Source organism: Physella acuta, unplaced genomic scaffold, assembly GCF_028476545.2.
Source record: "Physella acuta isolate Inbredline_101_S28 unplaced genomic scaffold, ASM2847654v3 ptg001166l, whole genome shotgun sequence".
Taxonomy (NCBI): Eukaryota; Metazoa; Mollusca; class Gastropoda; family Physidae; genus Physella; species Physella acuta.
Window position 1 is genome coordinate 21,512 of NW_026732683.1, and position 20,941 is coordinate 42,452.

Below are 20,941 nucleotides of genomic sequence, written 5' to 3' on the forward strand. Positions count from 1 at the left end.
GAGCGATAGGTTCATAATGGTTTACAATAGGCAACTATGATATGTAAAAAAAAAAAAAAATAAATAAATAAATAAAAAATAAAATTACAATTAAAGGACTCCCTGTGAAAAAAAAGTTTTCCTTCGCAATTTGTTTTGTAATGTTTCTCTTATAATAAATAAAAAAAAACATTCACACAATCATATCGTATATTAACTACAATTTGAAGTCTTTACATTAATTCCAAAACTGTTTAATATCAAATATGCACTACTTATGTAACCGATATAGAGTTGCATTTTTTTCTTTTAAATCTCGACATGAAGGTTTGTTTTGAAATTGCATCACTTCCGTTTCATTGACAATGAATAACCCGCCATTTTAAACTCTCGCCCGTCGCTCAATGACTGTCGTGACCGATGTAGACAAAATGGCCGCGCTCTCGTTACATTTGATTGGCTGCGTCTTGGCTTTGTTGATGTCGTTAACCTGGATTGGATTGGAATAAAAAATTATTTTTTAAAAAGTTTCGTTTGGGGGAAAATATGTATACGTGTAATGTGAGTATGTAAGCACGTTTGTGTAGGGTGTAATGGTTTGTGTTTGTCGATTTTGGTAACTTAGGTGTGTGTGAGTCGACGACCAATGGAGAAACGACAATTGGACAGACGACCAAAAGGACAGGCGACTAAAGGGCAGACGACTAAAGGGCAGACGACTAAAGGGCAGACGACTAAAGGGCAGACGACTAAAGGGCAGACGACTAAAGGGCAGACGACTAAAGGGCAGACGACTAAAGGGCAGACGACTAAAGCGCAGACGACTAAAGCGCAGACGACTAAAGCGCAGACGACTAAAGCGCAGACGACTAAAGGGCAGACTATCAAAGGGCAGACTATCAAAGGGCAGACTATCAAAGGGCAGACGACTAAAGGGCAGACGACTAAAGGGCAGACGACTAAAGGCCAGACGACTAAAGGGCAGACGACTAAAAGACAGACCACCAAAAGACAGACTATCAAAGAGCAGACGACCACACAATTTACGAGGTTTCTGTCCCTTGACTAAGATAAGAAGAGTTTGTCCTGCTCTCCAGGTAACTTCCGGTGCCAAAACTCAGGTGCTCTCAAAATATGACGGAGGGTTGGCGCTGAGGTGGTTTCAGATAAACATGAGATGGATGACCTCTGGTCAGACGATGTTTGACAGATATCGTTTGACGGACCATAAATGACAGACGAAATACGACGAACCCTTAGTGAAGTTTCGACTTTGAGTTTTCTGAATTAAAAACTTAAAAATTAAAATATTTCATCAAATCTCCTGATGTAGCTGCTTGGCTTTGTCCTTGAAAAAATTGTCGCTGGACAAAATGTCCTTGAACGAAATGTCGCTAGACAAAATGTTCCTAAACTACTTTTTTTTGGACGAAATGACGCGCACAAAAAATTTAACTGAACCAAAAATTTGGCTGTAAAATAATTGCTAAAAAATATTACTATACAAAAACAAACAAAATTTAAAAAAAAAAAACTACAGAGAAACAAAATTTTTAATTAAAAATGTTCGCGTTTAAAAAAAAAGCTGCAAAAAAGAAGTCCGACGACTTAATGTTGCTATCAAACAATGCATTACAACTTGGTGTTGCAAACATCACAATAAATTTTACGGCTTTAAAGTCTGAACAAAAACAATTCAATTTACCAAAATCAAAACAGATATGTGGTGCAGTGTGCCGGGTGATGTGGCATTATAATCCTGACCACCACAATCACCACACCACACCAACTCACCACTTCACACCACCACTACATGTATCCATTCCGCTATTCCATTCTGTATCTTACCTTCACAAAACCCACCTGACGCTTGGAACTAAAGCCTTCATCAACATACACACTCTAGCGGAAATATCTGTACCACTTCAGTGATCCAGTTAACAAAAGTAGATTTCAAACAAAAGAAATCGTCAAGCAAACAACATGGCATAACTCAAGAACCTGAAATTCGATTACGTGTTTAATACGATTTTTTTTAAATAGAATTTTATTTCGTCCATGTTGTGTTTTTCAATAATTGTTTTTTATGAATGTTTGAAGTGCTGGGATTTGCATGAAGAAGTGTTAGTGGTATGGTTTGCTGGAGTTATTGTCGTGCTATAGGCAGTGTTTCTTTCAGACTTTTTTTTGGGGGGGGGGGGGGGGGTACTGGTAAGCGTATATATTTTCTATATAAATTATATTTTGTTCCGTGGACGTTTGACGTGAAATAAGACAAAAGGCGAATATTAGGGCAATAAAGGGACCAAGAATAAGACAGCAGTAAGATGGTTTCAGACCGTAAACAAACATGGAATGGACGAAAAATGGAAAAAGACAATAAAAAAGACGTCTATTAGGACAATTTAAAAAAAACTGGCAATTAAAAGGACATAATTTGGTACCGAAAAACCAAAGAAAAGGACAATATAAGGACATTTGAGGACAACATAAGGACAACCCGACAGGGCAAGTATGTGACATTTTAAGCTGCCATCATTAACTGAATCAAGTGGTTGTACCTACAGGCAGTGGCGTCTCCAGGACGGGTGTCACCCCTTCCCCACATTTTTTCACCTACCTCCTCCTTTATCAACTAATAATTCCAATTAGATACAACACTAATTTCTGATTTATTTATTTTTTACTTTTTAGCTGAGTCACTCATTTTAAACGGCACACCCCCTCCCCCCGCCTCCCCCCCCCACACACACACTACTGCATTTGGACGGTACTGCAAACAAAGTTCCAAACCCTAATCCACCCCCTCACTCACGATAATTGAAATACATCAAGATGACTCTAGTTTTACTTGGTTATAGAAATGTTCACTTGGTACTTGAATCTTAACCCGAACCTGCCCCGTGGAATCTGAACCCGAACCCTGCCCCATGTTATTTAAACCCGAACCCTCCCCCTAATATAAAAACAACTTAGCCCCCACTCCCATCATCTTTTGATGAAACAATAAAATCAAATTTTTCAAAAACACAAACTTAATCTTACTCTCACGACGGAATAATTGCCTGCCGACGTTGATAAATGACCCAGCGTGGTATCGATATCACAAGAATCGCGAGAAACATGCCGCGGTGTAATTAATACTGACACGATACTTGTGGCCGATTCTACGGCTTTGTTGGATTGTTGTTGTTATTCACCAAGGGCTCTATTCCTTTGAAAGTCTAGAAAAATAACACCAACAGAACCCGATTAGTCTTGTAATCGATTTTTTTGCAGATATCGATTACTTCTCGGAAATCATAGCGTAAGATAACTACAATATCCCCCTCCCTCCCCATTCCCCCGGGGGGTGAGTGTCTCGCTTGATCGACCCACACGTGACAGATCGGGATTTTTAATTTACAACAAAACAAACAACCCCTTCGTTGCCAATCAAGGCTTAGCGTTTAATTAAGGGATTCTGGTATTAATTAGTCGTGGGTACCGCGAAGCTGAAATGCATATTTCATCAGCCTTGTTTGAGCTCATTAGCATATCACGTGATGGGGCGGCGTCTACAGGACGTTCACCTGATAAATTTAAATGTCACAAGTATATGTCGGGACATCACCACTTCAGAATTTACAAACTCGAGTTTTAAAAAGTAGGGACAAGATGAATGAAGTTATAGCAAAAACAGAATATTTTAAATGGCACGAAAACTACCATGTTCAGTCAACCATGTCCATTAATTAATGTTCAATACTCCATGTCCAGTGTTTCTTCCAGGCATCTCTTGGGGGGGGGGGGAGGGACTCCGCCAACTTCCCCGAAGAGATTCTATCGTCCCCCACCCTCGAACGAAATGGAATTTATATAGAGAATATATACTTTTAACAGTGTCCGCTTCCCCCCCCCCCCTCTCGGAAATTTAAAGTCGCCCCCCCCCCCTATAATAAAATCTGGATTAATGTTCAATATTCCATGTCCATTGATCCATGTACAGTAATCCATGTCCACTCATCCATGTCATGTTCTCGACCTTTACGTCGTAGTACGCTTAATCCCGCCGATTAGCTGCCCTTTAAAACAATCGAGCTTTCATCAATATTCATATCACGTCGCTCACACAATACATCACACACATACACACATATACATATACACACGTACACGTACATGTGCACACACAGGCTGTGACCTAGGGTACCAGCATGAATATTTTAGCTGGGTCTAACTGACATTTATTTTAGAGGGTCGGATAATCCCAACTAGATTAGAGATTATATAAAGACTTAAGACAAATAAAGACTAGGGCTCATGGTAATTTAGCGCTCACGTGACACAAAGTCTAGGACTGACGTGACACAAAGTCTAGGGCTCACGTGACACAAAGTCTATGGCTGACGTGACACAAAGTCTAGGACTGACGTGATACAGTCTAGGGCTCACGTGATGCAAAGTCTAGGGCTGACGTGACACAAAGTCTAGGACTGACGTGACACAAAGTCTAGGGCTCACGTGACACAAAGTCTATGGCTGACGTGACACAAAGTCTAGGACTGACGTGATACAGTCTAGGGCTCACGTGATGCAAAGTCTAGGGCTGACGTGACACAAAGTCTAGGGCTGACGTGACACAAAGTCTAGGACTGACGTGACACAAAGTCTTGGGCTGACGTGACACAAAGTCTAGGACTGACGTGACAAAAAGTCTAGGGCTGACGTGACACAAAGTCTAGGCCTCACGTGACACAAAGTCTAGGCCTCACGTGACACAAAGTCTAGGGCTGACGTGACACAAAGTCTAGGGCTGACGTGACACAAAGTCTAGGGCTGACGTGACACAAAGTCTAGGGCTGACGTGACACAAAGTCTAGGGCTCACGTGACACAAAGTCTAGGGCTGACGTGACACAAAGTCTAGGGCTGACGTGACACAAAGTCTAGGGCTGACGTGACACAAAGTCTAAGGCTGACGTGACACAAAGTCTAGGGCTCACGTGACACAAAGTCTAGGGCTGACGTGATGCAAAGTCTAGGGCTGACGTGATACAGTCTAGGGCTCACGTGATGCAAAGTCTAGGGCTGACGTGACACAAAGTCTAGGGCTGACGTGACACAAAGTCTAGGCCTCACGTGACACAAAGTCTAGGGCTGACGTGACACAAAGTCTAGGGCTGACGTGACACAAAGTCTAGGGCTGACGTGACACAAAGTCTAGGGCTGACGTGACACAAAGTCTAGGGCTGACGTGACACAAAGTCTAGGGCTCACGTGACACAAAGTCTAGGGCTGACGTGACACAAAGTCTAGGGCTGACGTGACACAAAGTCTATGGCTGACGTGACACAAAGTCTAAGGCTGACGTGACACAAAGTCTAGGGCTCACGTGACACAAAGTCTAGGACTGACGTGACACAAAGTCTAGGGCTGACGTGACACAAAGTCTAGGGCTGACGTGACACAAAGTCTAGGGCTGACGTGACACAAAGTCTAAGGCTGACGTGACACAAAGTCTAGGGCTGACGTGACACAAAGTCTAGGGCTGACGTGACACAAAGTCTAGGTCACCTGGCAAACTGACTCGTGATAAACCACTGTAGGTCACATGGAAATTAAACCTATCACTCTTGCTAAACAAACCTAGGTCTCACACTACATATAGTCTACACAAAGAGGCAACCGTTTTTTGTTTAAAACTCGATTCTTGAAAATGAAAATACCTTGTTACTAAAAGTATCATTCTCAAAAATAATAATTATAATAATAATTAAAGTTTAAATTAAAGATTCAGTAATCAATGTTATCAAGAGTATAACCCTAACCCTAACCAACACATGTTTAGCTGTATACAAACTTTAACCTTCGCTTGTGTAAATGAAAAGCATTAGCATTTCCTCATCGGGAAAAGCATTAAGTAAACTCAGAGGGATTGTGAGGGGAGGGGGTGACATGTACAATCTATTTTTAGCCTAGTGTTTGTTCCTATCATGTGCCTTAACGTCAAAGCGAACCGGAAATGTCAAAATATGGCGGACACCCCACCAGCTCATTCATTCTTAATGATGATCACGTGATGCCCTACCCAGGGATAAGTTGGGGGGGGGGGTGAGTTTTCGCCGGCTCCTTGGACACGGGTGTAATCGGCTGTGTTAAACATCCAGTGACGTCACATAGAACATTTGTTCTAGACTAGCTATAGACTTCCGGTCGCTAGAAGATAGAAGAAATAAATATAATAAATTTTCATCGATTTATTTTTTTATTAAAAATGCATCCCCCTCTCCCTAAACTTAAAACAAGTAATTAATTAAGGGTTTATCGTCCGGAAATTTCATTAAACACACGATTTAATAATAATCACATCTGTCAGTGTGTTGTTGTTTTTTTTACGATATTTTTTTAATGCGATACTGTCTGGGTCGAAATGTTCCAAAGCGATACTTTTGTTACGATACTGATTTTTTTTAAAATAAAGACGATTCTGTTTAATTCCTTCCCATCCCACACACAATCACACTCTCAATCTCAGACACAATCACACATACAATCACACATACAATCACACACACAATCACACACACACAAGCACACACACAAGCACACACACAAGCACACACAATCACACTCTCAATCACATACACAATCAGACACACAATCATACACACAATCACACACACACAATCACACACACAATCACACACACAATCACACACACAATCACACACACAATCACACACACAATCACACACACACAATCACACACACAAACACACACACAAACACACACAAAATCACAGACACGAAGTCCCACTCCATTCTGATGATCTCATTCATTTTTGTGCTCAGTCCAAGAGGTCTAGGCCGGGTCATATGGCGAAGGTCATGGTTAGGGTTATAAGATGCCATCCACAGACTTTGGAAATGACCTTACACTTTGGTGGAATGACGTCAGTATCATCGGGGAGAGGAGAGGGTGGGGGAGGGGGTTGAAGTCTGATGTTTTTAAAATGCTCCATCGAAAGTCCATCAAAAGTCCATTATGGATTGTTTCGTCAGCTGGCACGAGTATGGTTTTTTAAAACGCCCAAGAATTTTTTTCCCATTTCATTTGTCTCGGAAATAATAGAAACAAAAGAATTGACGTCTTGGGTGCTACTGAGAGATCTACTTTTTTATTGCAAAAAGTTTTGACTGTGTTGTATGTGAATGGATGAGGCGCTATATGCTAGGGCTAGTGTATTTGTAGGGCTAGTGTAAACACGGGTTTAAGGTAAACGTAGAGGCTAATGAAGAGATGGGCTAATGTAGACAGTGATATTGTAGACATAGGCCTAATGTACTCAACTGGGCTAATGTAGACATAGGGCTAATGTAGACATAGGGCTAATGTAGACATAGGGATAATGTAGACATAGGGCTAATATACTCAACTGGGCTAATGTACTCAACTGGGCTAATGTAGGCATAGGGCTAATGTAAACATAGGGCTAATCTACCCTATTGATATAAACTAATGTATTCATCGAAGCAAGTGTACTCAGATTATCCAGTGTGCAACTACGGGCTGATCTACTTTGTCATATTCGTGTCACGTGACCTGAGATTATCACGTGATCACCCAATCGTTCATCCTGCAGATTATTGTCACCGATATCCGGGACACCTGCAGCTGACGATCAGACATTTATTCCCCTACCCCCCCCCCCTGCACACACCCCCCCCCCACACACACACAACCCCATCCCCCCCCACACACACACACCTCCCCCCCCCCCCCCCACAAACACACACACAATTTCATTGTTTTTAACCAGTAGGTTATTGATATGTTTAATTGATCCCATTGACTGACTGTATTAATCCACCCATTCAGTTCATTAATCTAATCACTTGATTGATTCATTAATAAATTCAATTAATCGATCTCATTCAACGATTTCATTAATCTTTTAATTAAGGGATCTAATCAATCGATTCCTCAATTGATTCTATTATTGATTCCATTAAATGATCACAATTATGTATCACATTATTTAATCCTAATAATAAATCGCATTAATTGGCCTAATTAGTTGATCAATTTTAAATTATTTAATAATGGTAACAACAGTAAGCACGGAACCCTTTTTTTCACATTGGCCTTTTTTTTAAATACATAATAATAACATATTTGATATACTTGTTCCATTAACTGATCTCAGTAATTTATCACATAAATTAATGCCATTAATTAATCACCGTAATTGATGTCATTATCGACTGCACCTAATCTATACGCGTGCCTTGAGTTCAGAATTTAATAGAAACAAAAACACCCCCCCCCCATTCATCTCTTTAAACCCATCTCTACAATCTTCCACCTGATCTTTCCACCTGACTCCCCCCAAACTTTAGACCTCCCCTTATCTCAGTGCCACCTACGTCCATCTCAACCATCTCACCATTTTTTTTATTTACCTGAGCAGTCCGGTTACGGCACCCCCAATCCAATTACAACTTCCCGCGGTATTTCCTGAACAGTGCTCTCCCCCCTTGTATGGCCGCAGCATAGTGAACGCATCATCGGGAATTTCCAGTGGCGTAAAGCGAAACTAGAGACGGGCGTCGACTGGGGAGTATCAGTTTGCCATTAGCTGAGTGAGACTTCCGTCCCTTTGTTCTTACACTGTGTGAGCTGGTTGCGGGACTTGGATAGATTTTCTAGCTGACCATTGTAATCAAAGGTTGGACTTAGGGAGGGGGGGGGGGGGGTGTTAGGCAAGTGGGGTAGGGTAAGGGTCGAGAAAAATAATCCATAAAATGTGAATCTCAATTTAAAGAAATAAACATATTTTAATTCATTTTTTGTTTTGTTTTACTTTTAAAACTATTTAATGACGGTTATTTTAAATACATTTTTAGTAGTATTATGTACTAAACTGTGAGCACTTCAATATTTTTGTGATGTGCTCCATGTTTTGTATTGGCGTGATAGGTCACGTGGGTCGTTTGACTCCTATGACCGATCCCTGGCTACGCCACTGCCTCCAACAGTGCCCTTCAATAGTGCCCTAATATACCACATAGAAACAGTGCACATTTTTTTTTTCACAAAACATCTTAGTATAACACAAAATATCAAAAGATAAACCAACACACTGTGATGTATTAAGAGATGGCGTGGTGGCCTGTTAACTCGAAATCTAAGTGGTAGATTTTTAATGACGTCATTTTTAACATAGACAACATTGATTTAATCGTCGAGAGTTGAAGCTGAAAATAGTTGCGGAATCACTTTCGTATTTCGAGACTGCTTAAAGGGTGGGGGGACGATGGGTGGGGTAGGAGCGCTTGGGGTGTGGGGACGAGGGGTGGGGTGTGGGGAAGAGGAGGTGGGGGATTGTTTGTACATTCGTTAGGTGACACAGCCTGCCGGATCAATCTATTTTTAGCCTGCTCGTGGGTGCACGTGTTGGACGCGCGTGGTTTTTTTTTTCTATTCGGTTCTCAAATTTTAGGCTGTGGGTCAATTTCATTTGCATAACTTGTCGGGGATTTTTTTTTAAACAAGTGGGGGGTGTAGGGGTGGGAAAGCGTAAGACCTGTCCTCTCTCCTTGCCTATGTGTTTGTATTACTAACCCCACCCCGACTCACACATAGTCTACACGGACAGTTACCCTAAGACCCCGCCCCTAACGAAAGAAATCTACAGCTACCCTCAGACACAAAGTCTACCCCAGACCCCCCGGACACTTCCAACTGACATTCATCCTTACGTTCAAACCCCCAGCCTCTACCCCCAGGATTAACTTCAACCAGCCCCTACCCTCAAACCCCCAGCTCCAAACCCTCACACACCCACCTACTTCCTTCTATCCCCTACTCTCTACCATAAAATCTTCAACCACTTGACACCCACTAGCCTCAGAACCAAACCTCTACTCCCAGATATTCATCCCCAACCCATAGATGACAACCCCTACATTCATCCCTATCATGACAAGCCCCTACCCTCAGACCTCCTAACCCTTAACCCTGACCCCACCCCTACCACAACCCTAAACCAACAGACCACTAACCTCTACATCCATCCATCCATCCCGTACCCTTACATTTGGCTGCATGCTAATAACAATTTTCTTCTAAACGTCTTTCAAAAGTAACATCCCATATACCTCATGACTTTATTTTGATTAAGTGTTGAATAAATTGAAAAAAATCAATAAATAAATAATAATCTCCTCTCTTCCCCAACAGACCAGCAGACGCCATGAGTGAGTATCACGTGATCCTGGTGCACCTGCTGATGGTCACGGCTGACCTATTGGTGCCCTCTAGCGCCCTCTGCACTTTTCCTGAGTTCATGACCAGAAAGGGCGCTAACTCCTGGCAGGGTGACTACAAGGAGGGGAACCATTTCGCCATTTTCATGGTGAGTCCTACAGGATAATAAGTCCTACAGGATAATAAGTCCTACAGACTGTAAATAGTCCTCCAGGACAACATGATTTAAAACTACACAGGACAGTAGATACCGAAGAGTAGATAACAACTCATAGAGTTGTTTTAACATAAAAAGTTCAAGATAATTTCAATATTACCATCAAACCTTTAACCACCAAACACCCAATCCGCTATCAATCCACCAATCTCCTAACCAGCAAGTCTCTAGCCACCAATTCTCGAACATACAATCATCTAACTACCAATTATTTAACCACCAATCATCTAGCCACCAATCATCTAACCACCAATCCTCTAAAATACAATCATCTAGCCACCAATCCTCTAAAATACAATAATCTAGCCACCAATCCTCTAAAATACAATCATCTAGCCACCAATCCCCTAACATACAATCATCTAGCCACCAATCCTCTAAAATACAATCATCTAGCCACCAATCCCCTAACATACAATCATCTAACCACCAATTCTCTAAAATACAATCATCTAGCCACCAATCCTCTAAAATACAATCATCTAGCCACCAATCCTCTAAATACAATTATCTAGCCACCAATCCCCTAACATACAATCATCAAGCCACCAATCATCTTACCACCAATCCCCTAACATACAATCCTCTTACCACCAATCCCCTAACATACAATCATCTAACCACCAATCCTCTACCCACCGACCCTCTAACCACCAATCCTCTAACCACCAATCATATAGCCCCATCATCTAACCACCAATCCTCTACCCACCAATCCTCTACCCACCAATCCTCTAACCACCAATCCTCTACCCACCAATCATCTAACCACCAATCCTCTAACATACAATCATCTAACCACCAACCCTCTAACATACAATCATCTAACCACCAATCCTCTAACATACAATCCTCTAACCACCAATCCTCTACCCACCGACCCTCTAACCACCGACCCTCTACCCACCGACCCTCTAACCACCGACCCTCTACCCACCGACCCTGTACCTCGAGCAGCCGACAGAGATTAAAGTGCGTGAACCCACCTCGATGGGCCAGAACCTCGTGTACGTCCGTCAGTGCTACAGTCTACAAGACGAGGGCAAGTACATCGTGTACGAGAAGAACAACGGCGGCACGTCCTTCTTCTGCATGCAGTTCATCCCCAGGGGCGACACCATCGTCCAGTTCAAGGTCAGTTACGGTCAAGGTCAATCTCTTCTAGGGTCACGGTCAATTGGTTAGGGCTATGGCTAGGATTAGGACTAGGGTTCAGAATTTCTTTCAGACATCACTTCGGGGGAGGGGGGGAGGGGGGGTTAATGCTGAAGTGAATGCTTGAGTTTGGTCTTTTTCTTAAATAAGGTAATATATAGGTATAGAATTTGAGTTAGAGTTAGGATTCTAACTAGAGGGGGGAGTGTAAATTCCCGGGGGGGGGGGAATAATAGACAGGGGGGTAACTTCTCCGAGGGTAAATACGGGGGGTAATGTCCTGTAGCCGTGTAGATTGACCTAGAATACATAATCCAATCATTGCTGGCGCTGGGCTTGACCTTGACCTCTCTGTCTCGCTACCCCCAGGTGTCGCGGAAGAGCAACAACGCCTCGACCATCGACTGTGAAGACTCGGCCATGGCCTACGACAACTACCCGTTGGTCCGGGTCGGTTACAACTCGTCCGTCACCTGCCCGTTCTCAGGTAACCTGGACATTTGGTCACGTGTGTAATGTCCATAGAGTTAGACTTATTTAACGACACTTGTAATGTCCATAGAGTTAGACTTATTTAACGACACTTGTAATGTCCATAGAGTTAGACTTATTTAACGACACTTGTAATGTCCATAGAGTTAGACTTATTTAACGACACTTGTAATGTCCATAGAGTTAGACTTATTTAACGACACTTGTAATATCCATAGAGTTAGGCATTTGCGAAGACATTTTTATCTTTATATACAGACAGGCTACAACTACATTTGTAATGCCCTTATACATCTAGGCTTAAACCACGACATTTGTAATGTCCACGTACTTCTAGGCTTAAACCACGACATTTGTAACGTCCATATACAGTTAGCTTAAACAATGACAATTCTAATGTCAAGAAACAGTTCAGCTTAAACCACATTTGTAATGTCAATTTTTATTTAATGTTTTATTATAAACACTTGAGACTTAAATGACATTAGCGTTGGCCACTTACATGTACCTTACAAATAAACAAAAATCAAACTAGACTCAAAACTGCGACATTTGGTGAATGTGTGTGCACACTTCACTCACGACATTCACCATCTCAACGACCTTGACCTTTTCAAACTAAAACGTCACTTCCGGTGGTGCTGCAGGCGGCTACAACATCCGGGCCTTCTACCCCAACTCGTCAGACATCTGCACCGACATCCAGCTGATCCGCCTGGAGAGCGAGTGCGACAAGAACAGCGGGATAACTTTGAACTTCAGGTGACCTTGAACCCCTCGGGGTCACTTTTTTGTTTTATTTAACACAGTATTTATTTTGTTTAGTCACGTGATTTGTGTGGGTCACCGGGCATGGACGCCTGTGGATAAGTAAACTAAAAATTACCCCAAACCAGTGTTTCTTTCAGACTTTTTTCTCCGGGTGGGAGGGGGTAGCACCCCCGAAGAGATGCCCGGAAGAAACTGCCTTAAACGTATTTGGGTAAACACTAAACGACCTTGGACGTATAGGCGTGTAAACAAAATAACTTTTCCCTAGACCTAGGGTTAAAAAACGAGGTGTTTTTTTTTAAATCTAAATGAGCAAATCATCAACTTTCCCACATACCTATATGACCAAACCATCAACTTTACCCTAGACGTGAATGAAAAAAACTATCAACTTTACCCTAGACCTGAGAAAAAACTATCAACTTTACCCTATACCTGAATGAAAAAACCATCAACTTTACCCTATACCTGAATGAAAAAGCCATCAACTTTACCCTATACCTGAATGAAAAAACCATCAACTTTACCCTATACCTGAATGAAATAAACCGGGAGTGATCTCCCCTAAACTTTCTCGAATATTCTAATATAACACTACGTGGGATGTTAACTCGGAATATAGACATGATTTTTGTTTACTCAAACTTTTAAAAATAGAATAAAATCTAGTAGAAAAAAAAATTGCGCACCAAGCGAGCACCAAAACCAAATGTGCGTAACAGTGCGCATTATTATTAGTACTTTATAAATTTACATGCGTTTTTTGAGAAATCGGAAATAGCGTAAATTAGTACTTCCGGTCAACGAAAATTACTCAAAATTTGATAGAAGGTAGAGAATTAGATCTTTTACTTACATGTGAAATTTCATTTATCTATCTGAATTAGTACTCAAGTTATAGGCTTTTGAAAAATTCAAAGTAGAAAAAGTACCACTTCCGGTTATCGGAAATCGCTCAAAAGTTGATACGGATCTACGATTTTGATATAATACTTATATATGAAATTCCATCAACCTAGCTGTAACGGTACTCAAGTAATCGTGTTTACACACAGACAGACACACAGACACACAGACACACACACACACACACACACAGACAGACATACGGACAAGATTGCAAAATTATGTTTTTCCGTATCAGTGAGGTGTAAAACGTCGAGATTTGTAAAAATCTCGATTTTTTTTTTTTGCACGATTACAATACTTTCTCTATACTACGTATATACGAGAAAGTAAAAACTATCAATGTTCCCCAGAACTATATGAGCACAATGTAACCTTTTCCATCGATGATGTTTACAATGCAGGTATAAAAAATATGTATGTAAAAACAATCAAAATAACACGGCAGTTAACATCGCAACGTAGGAAGTCGACGTAAAGCTCTGGAACATTCTAGTCTGACGCCGGGTAATGCCACATTTTTTTAACGATGGGTTAACGGGAGATGGATGAGATAAACAAATGCTGGATGACAGACGGTCTGATGCTGGATGTTCAGATGGAATAAATGTCATGCCAGCTCCCGAAAACGAAAGGGTGACATTAGCAAAGGTTATATTATGGCCTTACGTTAACACAGTCTAACTGGTTCTATTATGTAAAGTAACAAATATTCTTTTTTCGTTTTTATGGTATTTTTGTTAAATGCAAATTTGTCTAATTATCTACTGACATTTAGACTAAAAAAATATTTAAATAGTCGTATCCAATTGTATAAGTAGAATCTGAATGAAAAACAAAATGTCTAACAGAAATGATTATCTTTGGACAAGAGACATAACTCAGGAAAACTTGCATTTACATTTATTTCCAGGATTACTTCCCTTAGTCCGTAAATATTTTTTTTTTTTTTTTTTTTGTTTTTTTTTAAAATCTCATTTCGAGTACAATTATTTCTGGTTGGATCTATAAGTTCTAGTCTAATCTTACACATTGAAGCCGATTTTCTTTGCGTGCTATGTTCCAAGATTGATTCACTTTAAGTATGATAAAAGGCTTCAAAAGTTGATCAATGCGTATCATTGGTAATTTAATGTTAAATGGACTAGGGGAAACTACTCATGAATTACTCCATTTTTTTCCCCATCAACAAAGAGTTCGAATATACTAATTAAAAAAAAAATTAGTTCAATGAAATATGGAACATTATTTTTCATCAGGAGAGAGGAGTGTGTACCAAGAGACTTCGTGAACGGAAGGGTGAACAGAATCCACCATCTTAGCTGTGTGACGCACTGGACTTTGGGCGACTTCACCTTCATCATACTACAGGTGAGTGGTCACGTGTTTTATACAGGTGAGTAGTCAGGTGTTTTATACAGGTGAGTGGTCAGGTGTTTTATACAGGTGAGTGGTCACGTGTTTTATACAGGTGAGTGGTCACACAGGTGAGTGTTCAGGTGTTTTATACAGGTGAGTAGTCAGGTGTTTTATACAGGTGAGTGGTCAGGTGTTTTATACAGGTGAGTGGTCAGGTGTTTTATACAGGTGAGTAGTCAGGTGTTTTATACAGGTGAGTGGTCAGGTGTTTTATACAGGTGAGTGGTCACGTGTTTTATACAGGTGAGTAGTCAGGTGTTTTATACAGGTGAGTGGTCAGGTGTTTTATACAGGTGAGTGGTCACGTGTTTTATACAGGTGAGTGGTCACGTGTTTTATACAGGTGGTCACACAGGTGAGTGTTCAGGTGTTTTATACAGGTGAGTGGTCAGGTGTTTTATACAGGTGAGTGGTCACGTGTTTTATACAGGTGAGTGGTCACGTGTTTTATACAGGTGGTCACACAGGTGAGTGTTCAGGTGTTTTATACAGGTGAGTGGTCAGGTGTTTTATACAGGTGAGTGGTCACGTGTTTTATACAGGTGAGTGGTCACGTGTTTTATACAGGTGGTCACACAGGTGAGTGGTCAGGTGTTTTATACAGGTGAGTGGTCAGGTGTTTTATACAGGTGAGTGGTAACTTGTTTTATACAGGTGGTCACACAGGTGAGTGGTCAGGTGTTTTATACAGGTGAGTGGTCAGGTGTTTTATACAGGTGAGTGGTCAGGTGTTTTATACAGGTGAGTGGTCAGGTGTTTTATACAGGTGAGTGGTAACTTGTTTTATACAGGTGGTCACACAGGTGAGTGGTCAGGTGTTTTATACAGGTGAGTGGTCAGGTGTTTTATACAGGTGAGTGGTCACGTGTTTTATACAGGTGAGTGGTCAGGTGTTTTATACAGGTGAGTGGTCACACAGGTGAGTGGTCAGGTGTTTTATACAGGTGAGTGGTCAGGTGTTTTATACAGGTGAGTGGTCACACAGGTGTGTGGTCACACAGGTGAGTGGTCAGGTGTTTTATACAGGTGAGTAGTCACACAGGTATGTGGTTCTCTGTTTTATTATAGGTGAGTGGTCAATTGTTTTATACAGGAGAGTGGTCAGTTGTTTTATACAGATAAACGTAAGTTTATTTATTTTTTTAAATTATTAAAAAACTCGTGATTTTGTCTGATTACCGTCTCCACGGTTACCTATCCTTCCCCCCCCCCCCCCTCTTGCAGCACAAAGAGTACAGCAACAAATTCTTCTGCCTCCGCACCAAAGACCCCCTGAACAACATCGCAGAGGCCCACCTGTTCACCAAGCTGGTCTGTGAGACGGAACCTATCATGTCCGTGGAGCACACGCCCCACTTCATTGAGCTCAAGCTCAGCAAGAAAATCTTTTCCAGCACGTGCGAGGACGACCTTGACGAGTGCCACGAGACGTCCTACTACTGCGACCGTCCGGAGCGCGTGCTGTGTGCGCAGTCATGTGACCTGTGTAAAACAGAGTCGGACATCGGGAGCTGCACGTTTGGGGAGCAGTTTCGTGGGAGGTGGGTGTGGGGGAGTCGTGGGGAGGTGTGGGTGTGTAAGTCGTAGGGAGGTGGGTGTGTGGGAGTTGTAGGGAGGTGGGTGTGGGGGAGTTGTAGGGAGGTGGGTGTGTGGGAGTTGTAGGGAGGTGGGTGTCGTAGGGAGGTGGGTGTGGGGGAGTCGTGGGGAGGTGGGAGTCGTAGGGAGGTGGGTGTGTGGGAGTTGTAGGGAGGTGGGTGTGTGGGAGTTGTAGGGAGGTGGGTGTGTGGGAGTTGTAGGGAGGTGGGTGTCGTAGGGAGGTGGGTGTGTGGGAGTCGTAGGGAGGTAGGAGTTGTAGGGAGGTGGGTGTGTGGGAGTTGTAGGGAGGTGGGTGTGTGGGAGTTGTAGTGAGGTGGGTGTGTGGGAGTCGTAGGGAGGTGGGTGTGTGGGAGTCGTAGGGAGGTAGGAGTTGTAGGGAGGTGGGTGTGTGGGAGTTGTAGTGAGGTAGGTGTTCGTGAGTCGTAGGGAGGTGGGTGTGTGGGAGTTGTAGGGAGGTGGGTGTCGTAGGGAGGTGTGTGGGAGTTGTAGTGAGGTGGGTGTGTGGGAGTCGTAGGGAGGTGGGTGTGAGTCGTAGAGAGGTGTGAGTCGTAGGGATACTTAGGGAGGTGGGTGTGAGTTGTAGGGAGGTGTGTGTGTGTGAGATTCATAAGGAGGTGGGTGTGAGTCGTAAGGATGTGTGTGTGTGTGGGTGACACGCCCACTTAAACATTAGAAATTTGTTTTTAGAAATTTGCCTGAAAGAAACCCTGACATGTCAAACTAAACACCCGCCAACACATACTTTCAAGCACACACATACAATAGTTGTCCAGTTAGATTTTTCTCTTTAAAAATAGTTTATAATGTATTAAAGTATATCATCCACCCCCCCTCCCTCCATCTCTCTCCCCTCCCCCTCCCCCCCGACAGGTGGATCGAGAGCAGCAAGTTCAAGGACACGGAGATGGAGGTCCAGTCCTACTCCATGAACATCAGCGAGCCCAGCGAGTACAAGTGCCTGGACCTGGACACCGACCAGAAGAAACACCAGCGGGTCATGGTCCAGCTCTTCAGCAACGGCTGCTACCCGCGCTACGTCTGCTTGGAACTGGAGAAGGTCACGTCCTCCGTGATGAAGTACCGGATGGGCAGACGGCTGGTGTGGCCGCTGGAGCATTTCCTGACCCTCCCAAAGTGGACGTCGGATGTGTGTAAGGCTGAGAACTTTGTTGTCAAATCGGAGACGACCCACGAGCTGCAGTCAAAGCTCCTGGTGACGATGGATCAGATTAAAGAGGTCAGGGTCGTGACCCGTTAGTTCTTAAAATAACGCACAATTATTTATATAACTTTCGCCTTTTGTCATTATTTTTTCAACATCTTACTATTTTAATTCCATAGCAATCTTTACTTGATTTTTGTAAATTAATTTCGCATCTAAATGTGTTAAAATCTGTAGAGTTATGGACTGTAATGGATGCTCTTTTATGTTCTAAGTTTGAAGCTACGAACTCAATTTGTAGCTATTTTCCTCACTTTCGGACATGTCAGTCCAGCTTCTCCCGTTTTCCTCTCAAAAGATTCTTACCATGACATTTTTTACCTTCTTTTCTTTATCTTTCCCTCTGAATTACACTCCAGTTCTCGCCTCGTGATGTTATTATGAGCCTTTTTCTTTCTTTATTTTTTTTGCGATGTGCATTACTCATCCACCTCATCTCTAACTAAACAGAACTCAGCCACACCTAAATTTTAAGCTTTTTACAATATCTGACCACGATGAAATTACATTTGAAATATACTTCGTACATGATGAATGTTGTGTATATCTTACCCCCACACCTCTCCCCATGGGGGAAGGGGTGGGGGTGCTAACCCGAAAGTCTCGAGTTCGACTCCGGGTTCAACTCGGTATAACATCCCTGAGTCTAATCAGCTCTAATAGGTACCTAACTCAGGTAAAGTAAAGGCTGCTGGCCAAAGTGCTGATTACATCTTCCCTTCATATGCCGAGGCCAAGAAACATATGAATTCATCTGCCCAATGGATCGCTAGGTCTAAAGAGGATTATATAATATTTTAACACCTCCCCCCCCCCCCCCCTACCAACAGGTGCCGTGTGAGCTCCCACAGCGTCTGGAGAAGGTGGCCTTCAAGGACAACTCCCCCCCTCACAACTGTGGTGGCTGTCTGCATTACGACTCATCCAGCAAGCCGACCCAGTTCTCTATCAGGTTCGTCTCAGGTCAGGGGTCAAAGGGCAGCTATGCTCCAACATTGTGTTCGGTCATAGCCTTGCGTTTGTTGACTCAATGAAATGCCCCCCCCCCCCCATCAACTATGTTTCTTAAGAAAGTATAAAGTTGTACCTCTACAAGCTTAACCTTTTTTCACCCAATTTAATTATATTATTAACTAATGTTCCTTTTAAAAAAAGTCTAAACTTACACATGTACTCTACTGCCCCCTTAAGAAAGTATAAAGTTGTACCTCTACAAGCTTAACCTTTTTTTTTTCCCAATTTAATTATATTATTAACTAATGTTCTTTTTTTTTAAAAAGTCTAAACTTACACCTGTACTCTACTGCCCCTACCAGCCCAGTGAATTGTTCCGTGTTCCTCCCGTGGCCGCTACAGTACAGCTGCCTGGCGTCCAACCGTATCAACAACGACACGTACACCATAGTGACCAAGACTCGCTATTACGAGAGGGAGCAGTTTCTCTACTGGCGCTTTGATATCTTGCAGGGGACCATCAAGGTATGACGTCACTGGTGTATACACCCCCCTCCCCCGGAGTGTTACTGTAACATGTTAGGTCAAAAATTGTAAGTTGGGAGGGGGGTACCATTCTCCTTTTTCATAATTTTTTCCCGTTCGTGCCCAAGAATGGTCAGGACTATGCCCAGACGCCTTGGGTTCCCTAATGTTTTTCCTAAGATCTCATGGGTACCTGGTTGTAACTGGGATAGAGAGAGAAGGGTTATAGTGATGACCACACAATTTCCAATATAATAATGCTACAGCTGTATAATATTGGCTTCACCTGTTTACTAAACTGACAGATCTCAAACAATGCGTTACTGTGTTTTGGTTGGGGTGTTGGAGAACAAAGGGGGGGGGGGGATAAATTTTTTGGAGACCTCAGCTATCCTTGGGTCGCCGATTATAGAAGAAAATCGGCATGTATTTGAGTGTTTGAAAAAAAATACTTTTTTAACACAAATGTTAACTCATACCTCCTTTAACAACTAACCATCGCCTTGCCCCTCATTACACATCAGTGCCAAGATCCGAAGTCATGGGATAACCTCTAGGGTAGAGGGGTCTGAAACTTCTTAGCGATTAATTACAAAAAAAGCCCCCCCCCCCCCCTTTTTTTTTTTCACGTAATCGCCCAATTCTTAAAATCGAAAAAAAAAAAAACCTCACAAAGGTAGATCATGTATGAAGGGCCACCTAATACCATCTCTTTTAAGAGACCCCTGAAATTTTCTTAAGTAATCAGACATTAAAAATAAAAATCTCTCCCCTAGGTTCTGAAGGTAGCCGATGCACTCGCATTCGAGGCGGATGTGTCTAAATCAGATCTAATCGTTGCCCTTTTCTCAATCGTCAAGAGCGACAACTTGCTGTGTAAAAACTATGTCCAGCTGCCGCCTTTTGAAGCGACAACCCCCCACCCAGCCTCTCAAAGGGACGACAACAACGCCAACAATGTTAACAACGATCGCAACAATTATGAAACCCAACTCGAGGTAGTCGTTGAAGGAAATGATGACAGGAAAGAAATCAGTCAACCAATCAACGACAAACATCAAATCGACTCTCCGAAAAGTGAGGGGTCCAAAAACAAAGGGCGAAATCTCCAACCTGAATTTGTATTGGTTTGTTTCGCTGCATCACTATTGGTGCATGTTATTAGAACTGATATCTTTCAAGCTCTAATCACTCAAAGATGACTTAATTAATACCAAATAAGTTTTGAACTGTAGGCCTAAAATGTGTGAGTATCGTACCTAATCTAAAACATGATACACTACTTAGTACTACTTACAATATCAGGAAAAATAATTGCTACAACTAGATTCTAGATCTAAAAGGTTTTTTCTTTACATTTTTTTTCTTACCTAGATTCTAGATCTAATACCTCCTTTTTAAATATTTTTTTAAAGAATTTTTAAACACCGTATTATCGTTGGACAGTGTTGTTT

At 42.2% G+C, this 20,941-nt stretch overlaps 1 protein-coding gene across 1 annotated transcript; it reads left to right on the plus strand.

Annotated features, from left to right (window-relative positions):
• Nucleotides 1–10,216: 10,216 nt before the first annotated feature.
• On the plus strand, nt 10,217–20,689 carry LOC131956645 (uncharacterized). Its single transcript, XM_059321177.1, has 10 exons — nt 10,217–10,378; nt 11,405–11,581; nt 11,972–12,089; nt 12,742–12,856; nt 15,031–15,142; nt 16,415–16,731; nt 17,657–18,023; nt 18,839–18,960; nt 19,325–19,487; nt 20,264–20,689. Exons 1-10 carry the CDS (start codon nt 10,217–10,219, stop codon nt 20,687–20,689), a joined length of 2,079 nt encoding a protein of 692 aa, XP_059177160.1.
• Nucleotides 20,690–20,941: the final 252 nt, after the last annotated feature.

What these genes read in the sequence shown, in the direction of transcription:
- LOC131956645 (XM_059321177.1), top strand. Translation starts at nt 10,217, where the DNA reads ATGAGTGAGTATCACGTGATCCTGGTGCACCTGCTGATGGTCACGGCT. An exon ending in TCACCTTCATCATACTACAG is followed by an intron (nt 15,143 to 16,414) that starts GTGAGTGGTCAC and finishes CCCCTCTTGCAG; the next exon opens with CACAAAGAGTACAGCAACAA. An exon ending in CCGACCCAGTTCTCTATCAG is followed by an intron (nt 18,961 to 19,324) that starts GTTCGTCTCAGG and finishes TGCCCCTACCAG; the next exon opens with CCCAGTGAATTGTTCCGTGT.